At 38.8% G+C, this 19,539-nt stretch overlaps 3 protein-coding genes across 7 annotated transcripts in view; 2 read left to right on the top strand and 1 right to left on the bottom strand.

The window, feature by feature from the left end:
* The window catches only part of LOC121886405 (cadherin-related family member 1), a 106,036-nt gene that overhangs the window by 64,941 nt on the left and 21,556 nt on the right, over window positions 1-19,539 (top strand). The gene's annotated exons all lie outside the window — the stretch shown is intronic.
* ghitm (growth hormone inducible transmembrane protein) overlaps window positions 1-19,539 on the top strand; it is a 35,647-nt gene that overhangs the window by 12,374 nt on the left and 3,734 nt on the right. The window contains exons 1-4 of one of the 2 annotated variants that reach the window (XM_042396341.1): window positions 16,425-16,619; window positions 16,988-17,145; window positions 18,298-18,400; window positions 18,655-18,766. In XM_042396341.1, coding sequence (XP_042252275.1) covers window positions 17,014-17,145; window positions 18,298-18,400; window positions 18,655-18,766 — 347 coding nt within the window. In that variant the 5' untranslated portion in view covers window positions 16,425-16,619; window positions 16,988-17,013. Of the gene's footprint in view, window positions 1-16,424; window positions 16,620-16,987; window positions 17,146-18,297; window positions 18,401-18,654; window positions 18,767-19,539 lie in introns of those variants that run through there. The other variant, XM_042396342.1, reaches the window with a different exon arrangement.
* On the bottom strand, window positions 3,355-16,173 carry LOC121886407 (carbohydrate sulfotransferase 3-like). Of its 4 annotated transcripts, none has more exons than XM_042396338.1 (3): window positions 15,282-16,173; window positions 10,054-10,544; window positions 3,355-9,847 (listed from the first exon to the last, which is right to left on the bottom strand). In XM_042396338.1, the coding sequence occupies exons 2-3, from the start codon at window positions 10,131-10,133 to the stop codon at window positions 8,620-8,622; spliced, it is 1,308 nt and encodes a 435-aa protein (XP_042252272.1). In that variant the 5' UTR covers window positions 10,134-10,544; window positions 15,282-16,173; the 3' UTR covers window positions 3,355-8,619. The 4 variants fall into 4 exon arrangements, with proteins under 4 accessions (XP_042252272.1, XP_042252273.1, XP_042252274.1 ...); XM_042396339.1 differs by having other exon boundaries at window positions 10,054-10,269; XM_042396340.1 differs by lacking the exon at window positions 15,282-16,173 and having other exon boundaries at window positions 10,054-10,269; window positions 10,480-14,360.

Genomic DNA, 19,539 nt, shown 5'->3' with positions numbered 1-19,539 from the left:
TACTGTGCTTAGACAATGAGCTCATAATCAAAATGATAGAGGGTGTTCCAGTTAAGCATGCCAACTAAAAGAAAACCAAGTAGAGCAGTGAAAGATTTTGCTGTATTTTTTAGATAGTCCCTGCTATTCATCATGTTTCATGACCTCTAGCACTAATAGGCCTTTTTTGGGTTGAGGGGTCATTCAACGTGTGGGAATCTCTGACAAAATTCAAACACGAAGTACTCAAAACATAACTGCTTCTCACAAGTTGATATTTTTTTAAGAATTACGGTTTCAGATTATTTTTAATAGTACATTTTGAGTACAACACCTCACAGAGTTTGTTTGCCCAGACTTTATTGTGAAGATGAAAACTGGTTACTGCTTCTTTTGTTTTAAATGACCACAGTCATCACAGTTATTGTTTTTTGGGTTTTTTATACATTTTGGTGGCTGTAATGGTGAGACAGTTTGAGCCTCTAGCCCACATCCTCGAGGCACATTTCACATGTTCACAGAAAGTCCAGAGAAAATGGGCATCCATTTCCGTTCTGTCAATGGCTTTTCTGTTGTGGTCAGCCACAATGCAATGCTCAAAGAAATGTTGAGTTATGTGTCATATCACAATGTAATTTGAAAATGTTACTCAATATATCAAGTAATTATAATATTAATGTATTGACTCAGCGCAGAGTTGCCCAATTGTGAAAAGTCTACTATGCCACAGCATGACACAGTGGCTGACTTCTTCTTTGTGGGAGAAAAACTGATGTTCCTGCTGATTTCTACACTACTTTGAGAAACTGTGTTGATAGCAGACACGTCGGTGCAGCTGTGGCATGGAAACCAAACATTGTCAGATCTTTGATGTCTGTCTATGGTTTTATTTGAAGAAAAAAAAAAATAACAGGGCTCATAAATCGCCAGGTTACCATTTCCTGTTTAAGCGCAAAATTAGAAAAATGTCTGGCTTTAATAACAACGAGACAGTTCATGTGACATCTGATCCAGTGTCAATAAATGCCAATGAAAAACAGGTTTTATTGCCAGCATTTTATTTGAAACAGCATGATGTAGGCCAAGAAGTGCTTCCTATGCAAAGTTTGCTACTGAGCTTAATGCAACTTTAAAAATCATGTCTGCTGATACACTGGAAAACTGCCCATATGGATTTTATGTACAGCATGGTTATGAAAATGAGTGAAAACTCAATAAGACCGACATTTCTAATATGTCAATTTTATTGGACAGATGAAAACTGCTGCATTTTTCTCCTCATCATTCATTTGCACACAGCAATTTTTGTGCATTGAGATTCTGTTCACTTCCTCACACATAGTCATTATCACATGCAACAACCTGAGTTTTATGAATTGCATTCCTCAGTATGAGATAATTTACTGTGTATTTAGATTTATGTCTCCTCCTCAACCATCATTATCACCTGCAACAGCACAAGTTTTATGTTTAGCTCAAAGACACGTATGAATTATCTCAATTTCGTGTCTGTTTATCACAGATCTTACAGCACAGTATCATTCTGATCTGCTGCTCAGGCTGTTTTGCATATTTCTAACCCCACATGGTTGATGTGGCAGGGCACCATATAACAGAGCAGGAGGGTGGGGTTACCTAAATACCCTCATTTTACTGCAGAGGGGGGGTGAGAAGGCTTTAATTCAGTGGAAAGTGGTTATTCTATATTTGCTCCAACCATACAGTGACTCCACCCTCCACACGACCCACATAAAGCCACTCTAATATAAGAGTTTATGAATGCCGAACTTCTCCTCATTAGGTTTAGACTCAGACTCTACAGACCTGGCAACACTTTTTACTAAAATAGAACAACCAGCCCAAACTAACCAGATAATGATCTGTTGGTATGAGTGAAGATACTTGAAGTGCACTGGGGTGGCTTGGCCTAGCAGTGTGAGAGCATGGATGAGTGAAAGAATAAAAGTTAAAACAAAAAAGTCACTTCTAATGTAAAAGAGAATAACTATGGCAGAAAGAAAGAGACAGTGCAAACAACAGCTTCCCTGAATTGCTGTAAGCGGGTGGGGTCAGGTGGCCGAAAATGACTTGAACCACATTATATGTAAAGTTTGGTAATTACTAGGTTTTGAGACTTAAATAGCCGGGCCCACAGTGGTAAACATACTGGAAGTCAAGGCAGCTGCCTCCACAGTATCCTGCTTCTTGCCTCCTCAGAGACAAACCAGTCAGTATGCAAAGACAACAAGAAAACATTTGGTCTGTATAGGACAAAAAAGGTCAGAGACACTTCTATTAACCACACAAAGGGTAAAGAGGCTTTGAAATCAATAATGAATGATGAAACGAAATGAACTGCAAATGTTTTTATGTATAGATGTCTTCTTTTTCTTTCTTTTTTCTGCTTTTTAGCCATGTGCTAGCAGCGTAGGGTTAGTAATGTCGGTCTGGCGGTCTGTCCACTACTTTTGTCTGCGCATGTGTTGGCGCTGTGTTTTTTCATCAGAAGCTCTGTCAAAAATTGACATTTTTATCCAGTCACATTTGTATGCTACACTTTTAGATCCTGGTTGTTTTATCTGTATGTTTTGACAGTAAAAGATTTTAGTTATCAGACATTTGGATCTGAAGTTTTAAGTCTCCCAGTAAGGATAGCCTGCCACAACAAACCAGATAACCCAGCTTGTTCTTAGCATGGCAGCAGATAATGTCACCGCTGTTTTACACTATCACCACTAACACCACAAACCAGGAGGAAATCACAGCTATTTAAAGGTATAGTGAGCAATTCTAATCCAATTTAATTTTTGTCAAATTCAGTGAATATCTCCTCATGGTCCTCCAGCTGTCCCTTCTTTGTGTGCGCTGAAAAAAAATATGGCGTTCATACATAGCACTGGCTCTGTAAATGGGCATGTAAACACAGTGGCTCGGAGCGAGCCACAAAACACTACTCCGGTCAGTCAGCAGCAGGGGGCGTTCGTGCTCGTGCACAGGACAGGGGAAAGTCATCAGAGCAGCTGTCTGTGTGAGGGAATGACAGTCTCCGGCACCTGTTGAATGGTGGGGGAGGGCTGGCGAACTGGAGAGAGAGGCCATGGCCAGTTCCCATAGACAGTGTTTTCTCACAGAACAGATACACTTCCATTAAATTAGATGTACCAATCCACACTAAATCTGAGACAGTATCACCAAGACCCCCGGCGTTATTTTACACTCCGAGTCTGTTTTTGTCGCATCTAGCAAAGCGTAATCTGAGCAGGCAGCATGCAAACTATTTTGGTTCAGTAAGTTTCTGCTGTCAGTCAGCCTGGTGAAGGCAGTTTGGCCGGCCGCTGTCCTCTCAGCTCCCCAGGAGCTGCAGCTGACAGACGGCTGCTTCTGGACAGAGACGCTGAACGCAGGTCGAGTGAGAAGTGGGGAGGCCGCAGAGGGGCGAAGAGCGTGGATGGACTGTTGTGCTCGCGAGATTATTTTTTTTTTCTGCTTGTCATAAATTGTGAGAGGAACAGAAGTGACTCAAACAGTTAACGCATCGCTTTGAATTCCACCATATTTCTCTTTTGGTCGTTGCCTTGGAAATGCAAGTGTGTGCGGTGTTTTTGGCTGGGTGTTAAGTTCAAATATCAACAATCTTTCTGGATATTGCAGAACAACTCCCCAAGCTCCTTGATAAATATCCATATGTCTGCAACATAACAATTCACATCGGCACAAACAATACAGCACCACAACAGTTGGAACAGCTTAAACATGATGTAGCTGATCTCTGGCCCAATCCAAAGTCTAGGACGAGCAGTTGAGCAGCTCAGTAGGATCCTCAGCCTCCAAACGTGGCTACAGTTTGCATGCCAGACACGTAACATTGTTTTGATCGACAATTTTAATCTGTTCTGGCAGCGTGCGTCCTTCTTTGGAAAAGATGGTATTCATCCAAATGCCATGGGAGACTGTGTTTTAGCCTCAATTATTTCATACTCACTACATACAGCCCCTCATAAATGACAGCTGAAATCCACCACATACTTCATGACCACAGGCCAAAAACAACTGTTGTGTTGACACTCATGCCAAATGCATTACCTCTCCCTCTAGCAAGCTCTACCTGTATAGTCTCGCTTACCAGCGTTCTGAGCTGCATTCCTACCACCTGAATCATGCGCCCATTCTGCTTGCTTCAAAACCTCTACTGAATACAGTTTCTGCTATCCCTGTGATATGGGGACACAGACTTAATAACTCAAGGGTCAAGAAGAATGTAAATAGCTTGATTAACATAAGTATTGTTGCTAGCCATTCCATCAATCCCCATAGTACCTCAGTAAAACTAGGTCTTTTCAATGCAAGATCAGTTTCAAACAAGACTTCAATTGATTTCATTACTTCAAATAACATCGATTTTATGTTTTTAACAGAAACATGGCAGCAACTTAGTGATTGATGCCAGATACAGGAATTATGCCCTCCGTCTCATCTTGTTTTTTAAATGTGAAACCCCTACTCTCTGTGTGGTTATCTATCATCCGCCTAGACTTAACCCACAATTTTTATCTAAATTCTGTGAGTTTATATCTTCCATTATGCTTAGTTGTGACAGAATCATTGTAGCTGGTGATTTTAATATTCATATAGACAATCCATCAGATCCTTTTTCCACTGAATTTACAAATATAACAAGTCCTTTTAATGTAATAATGATCTTCAATCTTACATCTTACAAGCCCTACGCATTATCGTGGCCATATTTTGGATCTGGTTTGTACTCAGGGTATTAGTATTGGTACATTTAATTTTATTGACCTTTATGTATCTGACCACTTATGTATTGATAGTGTCCTCCAAAGTAAGTCAGTAAATCAACTATGGATGGTGAATTCTCACATTTTTAAAGAAGACACACCGTCTACATATTATATTATTATGTAATATTATAACCAATGCATTAGATGATCAAGTAAAAAATACAAGAGCCATGTATTTTTCTGTTTTAATACAGCCAAATAAGCACAGACTCAGAGTTCTTTTTAATACTACTGATCATCTTATAAACCCTGTCAGTTTTAATCAGTGTGGACCCTCTCCTGATAGTCCTGCTGAAAGTTCCCACTTCTTTAATTGATGCCCCTTGTCCCAATCATACCCCTCTATATCATTTTACACCATCTCCCAAAACAAACTTATAGACATTATGTCTCACCAACACACCACCAACACCACAGATGCTCATCCAGTCCAGTGGATATTATGTCCTCTAAATTCATCCACAGTGTATTAGATGCCATCGCCCCATGGTTGCTCACTATAATTAATCTGTCACTATCCTCTGGTTGTTTCCCTGACTATTTGAAAACTGACAGTGACTCTACAACTCATGGAGGCTCTGAAAGATAACGACATATGGGAAAAATTTCAGTCAGGTTTCAAAAAATGCCATAGCACTGAGACTGTGCTTGTTAGAGTAGCAAAGGACTGCTGATTCAGGTGATTGTTCAGTTCTCATTTTACTAGCCTTGTCCACAGACTTTGATACAATTGATCACAACATTCTCATCAGTAGACTGCAAAACTGGGTTCGTTTATCTGGGACAGTCTTAGAGTGGTTCACCTCCTATTTGTCAAACCTCAAATGTGTTGTTTCTATTGGCGACCATGTTTCACCCCCTTCCCATACATTTTGGGGTGCCCCAGGGCTCCATTTTGAGACTAATTTTTTTTTCATTATGTATGCTCCGCTAGGTGATATAATTCATAGGCATGGCATTGACTACCACTTTTATGCAGATGATATGCAGCTATATGTCCCAGTGAAGCCTGAAAACTCCACTAGCTTATCCACCATAAAAGAGTGTCTAATTAACATTAAAAACTGGATGTCTGCTAACTATCTTAACTTAAATCCAGATAAAAGTAAGATCTTTATCATTGGCCCTGATTATATGCATATAGATTTAAAATCCTCACTTGGCCCCTTTTCCAACAACACTAAGTCTTCTGTCAGAAATCTAGGTGTCTTATTTGATTCCAACCTGAATTTTGAAATTCATGTCGGTAAGATTGTCCAATCCTGCTTTTATCATCTAAGACACATTGCTAAAATCCTTTCATGTCTGAGCTTCAGAAACAGAAACCATCATACATGCTACATTGGTTACCAGTTCATTACAGAATCGATTTTAAGATTCTACTTATGACTTTTAAAGCACTTCATGGACTTGCTCCAGACTATATTTCTGAACTACTTGCCCCTTATCAACCTGCACATAGTCTGAGGTCCTCAGACAGGAATCTGTTGGCAGTTCCCATGTCAAGATGTAAGACTAAAGAGGACAGAGCTTTTGCTGTTAGGGCAGCACCACTATTAACAACCTGCCCGATGAACTCAGACTTGCAGTGTCTTCTTTTAAATCGCTTCTTAAAACACATTTCTTTCAAAAGGCTTTTAAATTATATTTTTTACATTTCCTATTCTTATTTTTATTGTTTTGCTTCTGAAGATGTATTTTCTTTACCTTATTCCCTTAATTTTGTGGAATTTGCCTGCATATGTTTGATTTTTGGTTTGTCATTTTTGTCCTTGTGAGGCACTTTGTAATCTCTGGTTTTGATAAATGCTTGATAAATAAACTTTATCATTACTATTATTATTGGTCGAAACTGAAATATCTAAACAAATATTGGATGGATTGCAAAGAAAGTCTGTGCAGATATTTGTGGTCCCCAGAGAACTAAGGATTTTAGTAGAATATTTAAACAACTATTGGATAGTTTGCTATGAAATTTGGTACAGACATTCATGTCCCCCTCTGGATTTAACTTTCCAGTTAGTGCCATTATCAGGTCAAAATTGAAATTTTTGCAATACTTTGTTTTATGACCAAATACCTACTCACTAATTACATTCCCATCAGCCACAGCTGTACTGTCTAGTATTAATTGCTGGCATGCTAACGTGCTAAACTAAGATGGTCCACATGATAAACATTATACCACTAACCATGTTGTGTGGTTGTAGACATCTTGTTTGAAACTGTGTCTAGGGAGGCACTGATTCAACTTTGGTAATTTTTGAGGCTGTACTTTGTGAAGGGTCTTTCAGTGTTGACGAGTATACTAGTATACTTGTGCCCACTGTTCCTCTTTGCTAATGTAGTGTCTATGTGTTTAGGGTAACTGCATTGGCAAAGACAGGCTTTAGTCATTAGCAGACCCTCACTTACACTGAGTGAAGTGGGATATTCCTCTAGAAGCTTTACAGAGGTACTATTTATTGCAGGGTAGCTTTTTACTGTGCATTTGTGCATTATATTTAAAGATGCTTCTGTTTTTTGTGTTTCTGGTTTGTGTGTGTGTGTGTATGTATCTTTTTCATTGCATTTACTTCCTTTCACGTTATCTTTGCTAAAAGGCTGTATGACCGTTAAAAAGATAACTGACAAAGATGACAAAATGGAGAAGTTGTGCTCATGTCATTTAAATGTGAAAGTCTTTCACACAAGTTAGGACAATGACAGCTATAACAGTGTGTAACAGCTTGCTACAGTTGCAAAATTGTCAAAATTGTGTCCTCACTAAAATGAGACGTTTTACAGTCAATGTAAAAGCAGGTTTATTGTAACAAGCAAATTGCAAAAGAAACAGCCTGGATCATCAGCACCTAGCCTGTCAGACCAGAGTATCAGGGCCTCTTTTTATCACTAGCCAAGAGACTTGTGTCAACAGACAGAGACTTGCTGACAAACCTCGCACAATCCTGCAAACCAGCTGCAGTTGGAATGTTTGCATACAGTAGCAGTGTAAACATCTGTTTTTACAAAATAGGTCCTTACAGTCCTGAGGACAACTTCAAACAACTTTTGGCCAATTACAAACATGCATGTACAGCAACCTACAGTGTACAGTACGTGTGCAAGGAAGGTACCCCTGCAGGGAAGAAAAAAACCTGTGGAGTACATTCAGAGCTGGAGTTAAAGGACCTTTTAGCAAAGTATAAATAAATTAGCATGGAACATTACTTCTTAATCTCTTACGTAGAAATTACCTGGCAAAACATTGGTATTTCCTCTTCCTACCATGAGCATTTATATACAAAGCAGTTCATTCTTTTGGACATTACATTTCAAGTTTCTTTGGTCTAAAAGCAGCTTATGTTGCTAACTTAGGAGTGGCTGAATGAAAATAACTAATGGAGGTTCTTGAAAGTATTTGAAACAGCTCATTATTGTTCACAAACCCATAGCTATCTCCCCCAGGACTTTCCTATATTTGCTAAGAAATTAAATTTGAGACAGACTTGCAGGACAAGCAAACAATATAATTTGGGGTGGACAGAGAAAATAGTTAGGAGTGCAAAAACAAAGATAGCTTCCTATTTTCCCCATGTTATACCCATATGTAAGGTTTCAACATTATTTCAAACATCCTTGCTTCAATAGTTAAAAGCTTTTATGTATTTTGTGCTCAACAATACATTTTCTTCATCAAACTATTTTAAATAGTAAAAAAACTTTAAATAGTACGCTATCAGAAAATATATAGTTCTCTGTATCAGGATAAAAGACCCTAATAAATATCAGTCATTCCAGAGTTTTCCGAAGGATGGTTTTTCATGCATCAGGGTTCAGAGTTCATGTTGGTCAAAGTCTATAAAAAGTTGAACACTTTATCCTCAATCAAACTAACTGATTTATCTGTTAGCATTTCTTCACTGCTCACAAATTTGTATCCAAAAAGCTTAAGCGTCGGCCCGCACACTTTTTGTACAACCTGGGCTATTTTGAATGGTATATTGAACCTCCATTTCTCTACTTGTTCTGAGGAGTTTTTCTGTGTAGAGTAAACACCACTTGTCTCTTTGGAGGCCTGCGTATTCTTCAGGATCCAGGATTTCACTTGTGGAGTGAATGGGATTCCAGTAAACTTGTACATCTCGGTTGCCTTCTTCATTGGGAACCTGGCAATGTCCTCGTACCGCACCAGCATGTATCGCCTGCGCAGCCATGGTGGCTGTCTGAGGCCGACCTCTGCAGACATCCTGATGTTGTCGCAGTTCCCCTTCAGCTTTCTCACCTCGTCATCATCAATAGGCACATCTCCATCCATGGCCCACTGTTTCCAGTTCTTGTACTTGGCAGCAAAGGCCACCATGCGTGAGGCTAGTACAGCCCGAGGATCCCGAACAAGCTGAATGAATTTCACGTCTAGACGTGGGTCCTCAACCAAAGGACGGAGGGTCTCCAACTGGCGCACCCTCACCGACTTGATGGCCCTGTGCTCCTTCTGGAGGCAGGACTCAGACGCCAAAGTCAGATTCAGGGGCCCACAGCGCCTGGTCTTGCAGCGATACCGCTCAAAGACCCCTTTGATGACCGGGCTGCAGACTGACTCTTCACACAGGGAGCTGCTTGACTCCCTGCGGAAGAGGGCGGTGGTGATGTGATCCACAGGGAGGGGGTCGAGGAAGCTCTCCAGCAGGGAGAAGTCACACAGAAAGAGCTGCTGGAGCACGTCACGGTATGCCTTGGCTGCTGCTGTAGCATTGGTGCCGCCAGTCTCCAACGTTAACATCTTCTCCACGTGCCACAATGGCTCAAACAGGTAAAACATGTTGTCGCCCTGTTGGTTGAAGAACTCGCCCACAAATGAGGAACCTGTCCTGGTGGTGGCTAAGAGGAGGATATGTTTCCTTCCCTTTGTCATCACCTCCTGGTGCTCGCTGTAGTTCTCCAGGCGCCGCTTCATCAGTGTGAAGGCAGAGTTCATCTTGCTGAATGAGGTGAAGGAAGCATTGTGTTTCTGCAGTAAGTGGGAAAAACCACTAGGCTGTAGAGGGGTCTGGGGGGTCTGCTTTAAGGTAAGCTTATCTGACACCCTGAAAGTGTGAGAGGAATCACAGTTATGTTATTTTCAAAGTTAAGAGAAAGAAGTCATAACCTCAATATCAAACTTGACATTTGCAGCAATTTTGTGTTGCTGAAGGAGGTTTTGGTAAAATATGTTTCAAGCTTGGAGGAGATAAACTTACATAAACCTGCTGGAAATCACAAAGCGCTCCATTGATCACTGAAATGGACTTACCTTGAGATAATGTTGTTTTCCTTCTCAATGATAACGAGTGCCACAAAAAAGACGATGGATATTGTGTATTTGATCCTCATTCTTAGATGTAGCTGTGCCTGGATGTGCTTTTACAGACTGCTTCTTAATAGGTTCTGCCAATCTCACAAGTCTCCAGTCGCCTTCTTAAAGAGCCTTCCAGTTATTTGTATTCCCTGTTGTAGTCGATGTTTCATCCTGTAAATGAAATGAACATCAACCTGTCATTTACACATTTTGCACAGTTGAGCGTGCCTGAGAGCAGCTACTTGGGTCTCAATTCTTTCTGTCGTAACACTGAAAGATATTTGTTTTAAGTAGTCATCATATGGGGAAGTTGACAGTCTATTGTTGCATATGTAAAACTGCACTGTGATGCCTAGTCAGAGTAGTGGTTAGACAAAGTACCTTTCCTTCCCGTGTGTCTTATCTTCCTCTATTTGTAGGCATCCACATCATCACTGTACTGTATTCTAAAATGGAGTGAATTTACTCAGAGACAAAAATATAACATAACAAGGTAAGAATAGAAAATAGCTGAGTGTGTATTTCTGCAATCTAATCCAGTCATTCCCACGAGGAAGTCCTTGTTATCTTTAAGTGCACCAGTGCATTTCAGGAACATGCCCACCCACCAAGCAAGACTGAAGGTTGGTGCACACAGAGAAACTATTTATGAGTCTGTCTGAGTATAAGTTATTTAAAAATGAGCTGAAAAACAACTGTGAGGGCACAAATGAAAAACAAGTGACAGACCACAATCAAGCAAAGTTTTGTAATTAACTGTAATTCCAAAAATGCAAAGCAGTTTGCTCAAAAACTCAGAGCTGTCTGGTTTAGAATGATAATCCTTCTTCCCAATGGTGAAGGTTTAGAGCAGCCTGTGGTCCAAACTGCCAGCTGCTCTTCCATGTCAACACTGGGAGGAGATCTTTTCAACACTAACATGGGCTATTGGTAAGGAAGACCATCTGGTGATGGGCCAATGGCTCACAGTTTCCTCATAATATGCCTTTGTTCCTCTGAAATACTGACAGACACTGAGGAGGACACATGTCCAAATGCTAAGAGGTATAACTGTACAGTACAGAAATGAAGGGGAAAAGCTTGTCTGTCATGGAGTCATACACTGAAGTGCTCTGAGCCTGCAGGCCTTTTAGTTCTTCTGTAAGTCTGTAGAGGGAAGACAGCAGGTAGTCAAATGAAGATAAGGGTGGATTTAATGATGCATATTTGGGAATATCTTGCACATTCCTGAAAGATTAGTAAGATTAGTTCACTTTTGAGATAATGGTAGCTTGGCTCAGATCCCTTACTAATCTTCAGATTTTACCATAATCCTCCCTACCTCATGTGCCAGTGAAAGAGGTCAATAACACAACAAGAGTAAATGAGACAGTCTCCACCCTTAGGGAAATTGGCAAAGTGTGATTTTGATGTGTGCCCACAAAAATGCTTGAGTTAGAAATTTTAAAGAGATGCTTGTGAAGAGCTGAAAAAGTACACAAGTAAGCAAACAAATGTCTACAGTAGGTCTTTTTAAAATCCTGAATCAGACGTCTGGGTTTGTGAAAACATTTGTTTATTGGATCTGTCAGGTGCCACAAACTGAATCCTGAGTGTGTCTGCGATTTCTTATGGATCATTGTTAAATGTTTGAAGGTCTAGCCTCAAGGGCAACACATTAGTGAAACTGCTGCTATTAATCAGCAGAGCCACTACCAACAGACCAACCTTTTCACTCACTTCAGCAAGGTAGTCATGTGTTTGACACAAAACAAGTAGCACTGTGTAGGAAATGAAAGCTTGCCAGTGCTTGCAAATACATGGCCATCATTTTCTGAATTCTGATGAGCCTGAATCTCTTTGAGTTTCTGTGTAATGCATCTGGAGATCCAGTTCTCACATCCTGTCGCAACATCTGTCCCAAGCCAGTTTTGAGCATAGAAGCCAGTCCAAATGACTGCAGTCTAAACACAGGGCATGGTTGGACAGTGCCTGTGAAATTCTCTAAGAGGGAATGGGAAGATTACAGCTCAAATAGAGCACTGTTGACGTGGACCAGTGTGTAATGAAAAGGTGAACAGCCTGTGTACTGAGACACGTTTTCACCAGGAGGAAAAATCAGCTCCGTCTTGCACCACCCTGCCGCATGCCACAACCACAAAGGTCTCTTTACACAGGAGTGACTCTAAACCCCCCTTGGGCTGAGATCGCGGAACATAAACTCCCAGGTCATTCACACGTCACAGGGTCAGTGACTAAGCCCCTGGATATTACAAGTCATGTAGAACTGGTCAGATAGTTGGCTGCACCAGGGGAAATTACTGAGTCTTTAAGCCCTCGGTGATAATTTATCATTGTACAAATATAGCCACGGTTTGTCTAAAACCAACAGATTACAATTATAGTACAGCATATTTATTCTGCAGTTTATTTTCTAGTGCAACTGTACCTGAACAAATTAAGACGAGCTCAAAAAATGATTTGGCCTGATGAATAAGACATGAGTGAAAGATTACTGTTCTCTCAGTGAAAAAGTTTATTTGACATAAATTTACAGTACTTTTTCTATATCAGAGTGGTTGTGTGGGACGTAGTATGTATTTAAGCAGTTTTAGTTCTCTCCATATACTGTATGATTAAAAAAAATCTACATCAAGAATTTATCAAGAAAATAAGTGGTCTGAGGTTTTGTCATTTATATGGTAAATTAGATCTACACCAATTATCTCAGCTTATTGCATCTGCTGTGTAAAGTAATAAAAAAACACACACACGAGCTGACATTTTTGAATATTCATAAACCGCTGAGGCATATGACACGTTTGATCATCTGCTCATAACAAAACCGCCACTACACCATTTATCATTTTGTTACAAATGCTTTTAATAGCTGCTTCTTATTTAATGTAAATCTTATGTGAAGACAAATTAAACACCAGTCAGCCACTATAGTATTACAGATGTACACTAAATACCAATGAATATTCCATTCAAATCATATTGTTGTTAGAAAGCAATGTTGTCAGATGTCAGAAGTGCTGTCTGAAACACAGTGTTCAGGCTAAGTTACCATTACAGGACGAGGTGTGTCAATACAGGGAAAAATACTATTGTGCTGTTAGGCGATATGATGATATATACCATGAGATGAAAGAAAGTTTGTCAACCATCAGAGGTTTTTCTGTATGATTTTTTATGACCTATATTTTTGGTTGTTGAAGATTATTTTGGACATGTTGTACCTTGATTTTTCAAGTAAGCTATTTAATTAACTGGATTAGCCAAAAACAAACATTCTCACCTGGTAATTTTATGTAAACTCAGCAGTGGAAGAAGTACTGAGATATTTTACTGAAGTAAAAGTAGCAATTCTACAATGACAAAAAAAATACTTCATTACAAGTAAAAGTCCTGTATTCAAAATCCTACTTAAGTAAAAGTACATTTATTACAAGTATTGATGGCAAAATCTACTTAAAGTATTAAAAAGTACGTTTAAAGTGTTATATTTACACATATATATATACATATTATTGGAGTATCAATACTGTTTCTTTGAGAGATACTCATAAGCACAATTTTAATGTTGTCAAGGTAGAGATAATTTACTGTTGGGTAGTGCAATCTATGACTGTTCATATTTTATAAATGATCATTTTACATATATATACACAAAGTACAAGTACCTCAAAACTGTACTTAAGTACAGTACTTGAGTAAATGCACTTTATTATATTCCACCACTATCTAAACTGTTTCTCAATTGACTTTCCAGAAAATATAAACAATAATTTGCCATTTAAACTCTATCATTATATACAGTAGGCCCATATCACAATACAAAATTATAATACTGTGACAGAGTGCATTAGTTTCTATATCAGGACACCTACAGTATATTAGGAGTAGGCCTATATTATCTCATGCACTACATGTTATGGCCACTTACCAAAGGTAAGCAAAGTGGGCTGTATTCAAATCTCTTCAAAGTTTATTTGTTGTCAGTAAAACTAATACTTAGGCCTATTTCAGTGAGTGTTACAAGCTATCTGGTAATTGTTGCTATTAGGGCTGGGCAATATATTGATATTATATCGATATCATGATAGGAGGTGAGATATCATCCTAGAGTTTGGATATTGTAATATCGTGATATGGCATAAGTGTTATCTTTTCCTGGTTTTAAAGTCTGCATTACAGTAAGGTAATGAACTTACCAGACTGTTCTGTTTTATTATTTGTCTTTACCCACTTAGTTATTATATCCACATTACTGGTGATTATTCATCAAAAATCTCATTGTGTAAATATTTTGTGAAAGCACCAATTGCCATCCCTACAATATTGTCACAACATCGATATTGAGGTATTTGGACAAAAATATCACAATATTTGATCTTGTCAATATCACCCAGCCCTAGTTGCTATGGTTACTGGCAGTGTAATATCCCTTGTGCACACACAGTATCAGTTAACCTGTAACAAACTGGTCCAAAATACTTCTAAGTAAGAATCTCATCTTAAATTCTATAAATCAATGTGACTGTATCAACATGGTATATGATTACAATTAACTATTTCATTAATGCAGTGTTGGGGATTATTTCTTGGCAGGTTATGTCTTTTTTTTATCAAAAGAAGCACTTCAGCTGAATCAGTAAGGGTGGGGATGCGGGGGAGTATGGCATGCAGGCAACAGGTTTAATCAAGATTGTAGTGTAGGAGAGATACATGCTCTTGTTGATAAAATATCTCTTGGACAATGTGGTGATTTTGCACTTGAATTTGTAGATGTGATGGTCATGCAGAACACTTGTAAGTCAAAAAACATGCATGGATGTTACTTTAAAAGTAAATTTGCTGTCAGTTTCTAAACAGACAGATTTAACAGAAAGTTAAATGGGGGAAAAGTCAGACTTTTCTTTTACAACTGTGGTTTGGGTCTCTGGAGAACATGCGTTGCATTTAAAGGTCAAAAGGACAAGTCAGCCAAACTGAAGTCATGCCTTGTTAATAAAAAGACTATTAATGAAAGGTCACCCTCCCTCAAGTGACTTCTATAAGGAACTGTGGAGTGACTTTATAGTGTATTTTTTTCTGTAAAGCTTAATAATCCACCCATGTGATATTATTAATTTATGTTGTTTAAGTTTCAAATAGGATATAATAATATGAGGAACAGCGTGTCCGCTTCCCATACCCACCATTGTGATGAGCTGCGGTGTCTGAATGCGTCCCGCTTCGTTTAATCCCTGAAGTTGATCAGCCTTTCCTCAAAGAGCGACTTCGGGTAGAAATTAATCCCATTACTTCCCAAGACTAGTTCACTCGTGTGACGAAAAACAGTCCAATCCAAGACAAGCAGCAGGACTACTTTTAGTGCGTAAAACCTGTGGATCAGATGGAAACATGATGAAGGAGGCTGCGGGTCAGGCTGCCCGGTGAACTGAATGACAAGTCAATCCAACAGTTGCGAACCAGTGGATCACATGGCAAAGTTTGGACCAAAGGAGCGGAGCTTCAGGCACGAGGCGCACTGCCAGGACCCTTCACAGACCCTCTGCTTCTAATAACAGATAACAAAATTAACTTTACACCTATAAACCACATGATAAACAATGTTAGGGTTGACAATGAGATGTTGGCCTAATATTGTGGTAATTTTGTCTTTATGTGTTACTGTTATTTAGGCCTATTTTATATTAGATATTGATGTAGCCACAACAAAAGACGAAGCACTCCATCTAGTGGAGAAAACCACAAACTGCATCTCAACTTTTACAGAAACCTGTACATACAGATAGGCCTGTCTATGATATTATATTATATTATATTATATTATATTATATTATATTATATTATATTATATTATATTATATTATATTATATTATATTATCTGCAGTGGAAAGTAACTTACTAAACTGCTGAACTATACAAAAAGTGTTACTTTGCAGATTAAAATTTAACATGAAGTCAGTTTATGAAATATGATTTATATATTTATTTCATAGATTTAAACTCCCAACATTGTGTAAAATAGTTAAAATGTCTCTAACTTTTCCAGTTGTTACAACATTAACACATTATTATTATTATTATTATTATTATTATTATTATTATTATTATTATTATTATACATTTAATTTGTACCGCACTTTTCATTCACAGTGAAACTCAAAGTGCTACAGTATTAATAACAGACCACACAACAAAAAGAAAATAATTTATTAGAGGTAAGATGAAAAAAACTTCCTGAATAGAAAGAGTTTTTTTTTCTTATTACGCAATCAGCAATAATAAAACAATGATATAATATAAAATAATATATCACTCAGGGGTAAGTAAGGTATCTGAACCACTGATTATGCTACAGTATTATAGGATTACGAAGGGCTGACTGATTTAGAACTACAACTCCCATGAAACCTGTCGCTTAATGATGACGCACATATTGAGAATCTTCAGGAAGGTTGCAAAACAATTGCGTCAGGAACTTGCGCACTTGTATCTAGAAAGGTGAACGACAAAGTCTGCTCTCTCGGTATGTAACCTTAACTTTAAGCTAAGTATCTTAAAAAACAACAAGATTACAGCAGGAAACTCATTTTTAAGTGAACAGTTAATGCATTTAGTTAGACTTAAACACAGCAATACTGGTATTTAAAATGCTTGTAGTTACTGGAGTCTACGCAGTTATGTTATTCAAGCTAACGTTAGCTAGCTTACTTAACGCACGTTCAGTGTGATGATACAGAGGTTTATCTTCCTCACTAACTGGTTTGTGTCATTGCTAGAACACTTTAACCTTGTTGCCTAACTGGTTTGGGACACAAACATGAACAAATAGAAATGTATTACGCCTGTCTGTCTTGTCTCATTTAGCTGACGCTCTGTTTATCTTTCTGACAGATAGAGGATAATAAATCGTCGTAACTATGTTGGTGGCGAGGCTGACGTGCCTGAGGAGCCTCCCGCTCGCCGGGCTCCGTCCTGTGCTGACCCAGGGCTCCCCAGCCCTGAGAGTACCCACCCTGAAGGCCTGTCCACCCCTGCTCAGGCCCCAGCAGGTAGAGTTAATTCTCAGGATGGCATACATGGCTCCCTAACATGGTGTTTGAGTGGTGCATGCACTGTAACATTATTATTGTGTCAGCTCACACATGCTACTACAATATTCTACTCTCACTAAGATCTTTCTTTTTATGTGTCTTGGTTCACAACAATAGACATGTTTGCATCAAATAGTGGATGTAATGTAATGAAACAAACCCCTAAAATATTGCATGTAATACAACAACCTTCAAATCAGAGATTTCTTGACTTGTCCTATTAGTAGTTTCTCTCATTCTTGGCAGATAAGGACTAGAAACTAAGTCTACACAGACTAGAATTAGATAAAATGCCAGAGAATGTGGCCTCTAAATTTTGTCATGTAAACTGGATATTGTTTGAAACACGTTTGATGTCTAAGATTTGACCATTTCCCTTGCTCTGGGTCCCGATCAAAGTAATTAGTAGAAAGCTGGCGCTGAGGGTAGACAACTGCAGCATGATATTCAGACTGAATGGCAGCATCATTACAAAATTAAATATTTTGGCAGCGATTCAGCGGTATGAGGGCTAAGAAGAAAATCTAATTGGCAAATTTGAGCCAGTCTTGTCCCATCAGTTCTCATGGAAAGGTCCTTTTTAAAAGAGAGCTCTACTGATTTAGTATTGCACTCCTATTACATTTCATTATGGACAGTGAAATTAAAAAGGATCAAATATCAATACGGCATTTCCCCTTGAGCCGCTAGCCTCAAGTGGAGATGAGCTGCAGGCTACAAGAGGTCTAGTAACCTCACTTCTTTCTAATTCTACACACCTTTTTTTTCCATTTTCAAACTTGTAGTCTTCAGCCCCAACCAATGCTGCCTCGAGTGACATCAACTAATCAGATTTTGTGCAGCTCCCTCTGGAGGCTTTGTAGACCTTTTTTCATGTATGCAGTTGTAAATAGATGTGTAAAAATTAAATTAATGTGTAAAATCAGTTGTTCCCCCTTAACAAGATTGCCAACTAAATATTTTAAATGTGAAATGATAGAAGCTCAATCCTAACTAATATTGGCCAGATGCATGTTGACCACTCCCAGATGGTTTTCAGGCTAAGCGTGAAATCCTAGCCATTAAATCAACATTTGCAGTTTTGTGTAATACTTGTTGTTCTTTCACCAGGGATTTTCCTCCAAAGCCAGATTTGGTTTCCGCCGTGCAAGGACAAGTAGAGACCAGCTCAAGGAAGCAGCTTTTGAGCCAGCAACAGATACCGCAATTAAAAGTAAATACTATTAGTTCTATATTACACAGGTCAGAAACCATAGTTGTGCCAGTACTTATTAAGGTCATAGTTTCAAACTTTCTTTAATGGAAAATTAAATAACTATGATGCCACAATTTCTTACAATGCAAAAATTGCAAACCTTTTACCTCTTACAGGCACAGTGGTTGTCTGAAACACTTTTTAAATGATATGATTTATTTCATAGCGCACATTTTAAAACGCGACTAAAATAATTGTTGTTGTGTTCCTAGTTGACAGCATGGGAAGAATGATTCTGGCTGGAGGTGCAGCAGTTGGCCTTGGAGCTCTGTGTTACTATGGACTCGGCATGTCCAATGAAATCGGCGCCATTGAGAAAGCAGTGTGAGTAACAGCAGCTCTTAAGTTTTATCTTCAAGCCAGACCTGCCAACCTGTATGCATTGTGCGTAGCAAGTTCACATTTTTACATCGGAGTGTGCTGGTACAATTTGTCACTCTAAACTACACAAAAAGCCGTTGACGTCTGTGAGTTCAATTGTGCAGTATTCAAGTCTAATAGCGAGAGGCAGCAGCCTGCCAAAAAGCAAAAGAAGGAGAGTTCAACTAATCATGGTGCTAGATTCATTCCTCCTGATCATGATTGATAAATGCGTAATGTCATTTCAAGAGACTGCAAATCAACAGAAACACGACACAGATTTTATCTCTCTCGTTCCCCCCTCTCACTACGGCTGGCTGGTTCCTCAAGTGAGGACAGTTCTTTTGACTCCTTTGTGATGGCAAACAGTCTGGGATGGATGTGGACAGGTTGAAATTGTGAATTGAGTTAATATAAGTTAACGCAGACCCTTGGGAAAATGTTTTAATGTTAATAATGTTAGCCTAACGTTATGTAACTTGCAAGCTAGTTTGCTTGTTCACAAGGCATTTAAGTTGGCAAAGCAACATTAAGTTATATTGTCCATGTGTTGTAGATTGTTAAATGTGACTTTTCAGTGTGTGTTCATAATTATTATTGCAGCCAAACCCATAACCGTAATGAGAGGAGCAGATCACAGCACGATTTAAAAAAAAAAGCAAGTGCATGTGCTGCTGAAATAACATTACCAGGAGGGGTGTGTGTAAAAGGCAGAATGGGCTTGTGGCCTGCAAGGT

The sequence above is a fragment of the Thunnus maccoyii genome, chromosome 20, assembly GCF_910596095.1.
Source record: "Thunnus maccoyii chromosome 20, fThuMac1.1, whole genome shotgun sequence".
In the NCBI taxonomy this organism is placed as follows: Eukaryota; Metazoa; Chordata; class Actinopteri; order Scombriformes; family Scombridae; genus Thunnus; species Thunnus maccoyii.
The sequence above is the reverse complement of the archived record's forward strand: the minus strand, read 5'-3'. Positions and strand labels throughout refer to the sequence as shown.

Bases quoted from the DNA above. Each gene is read 5' to 3' on its own strand.
- LOC121886407 (XM_042396338.1), bottom strand. From the start codon at position 10,133: ATGAGGATCAAATACACAATATCCATCGTCTTTTTTGTGGCACTCGTT. The intron at 9,848-10,053 runs GTAAGTCCATTT...TCACACTTTCAG, and splicing joins GAAAACAACATTATCTCAAG to GGTGTCAGATAAGCTTACCT.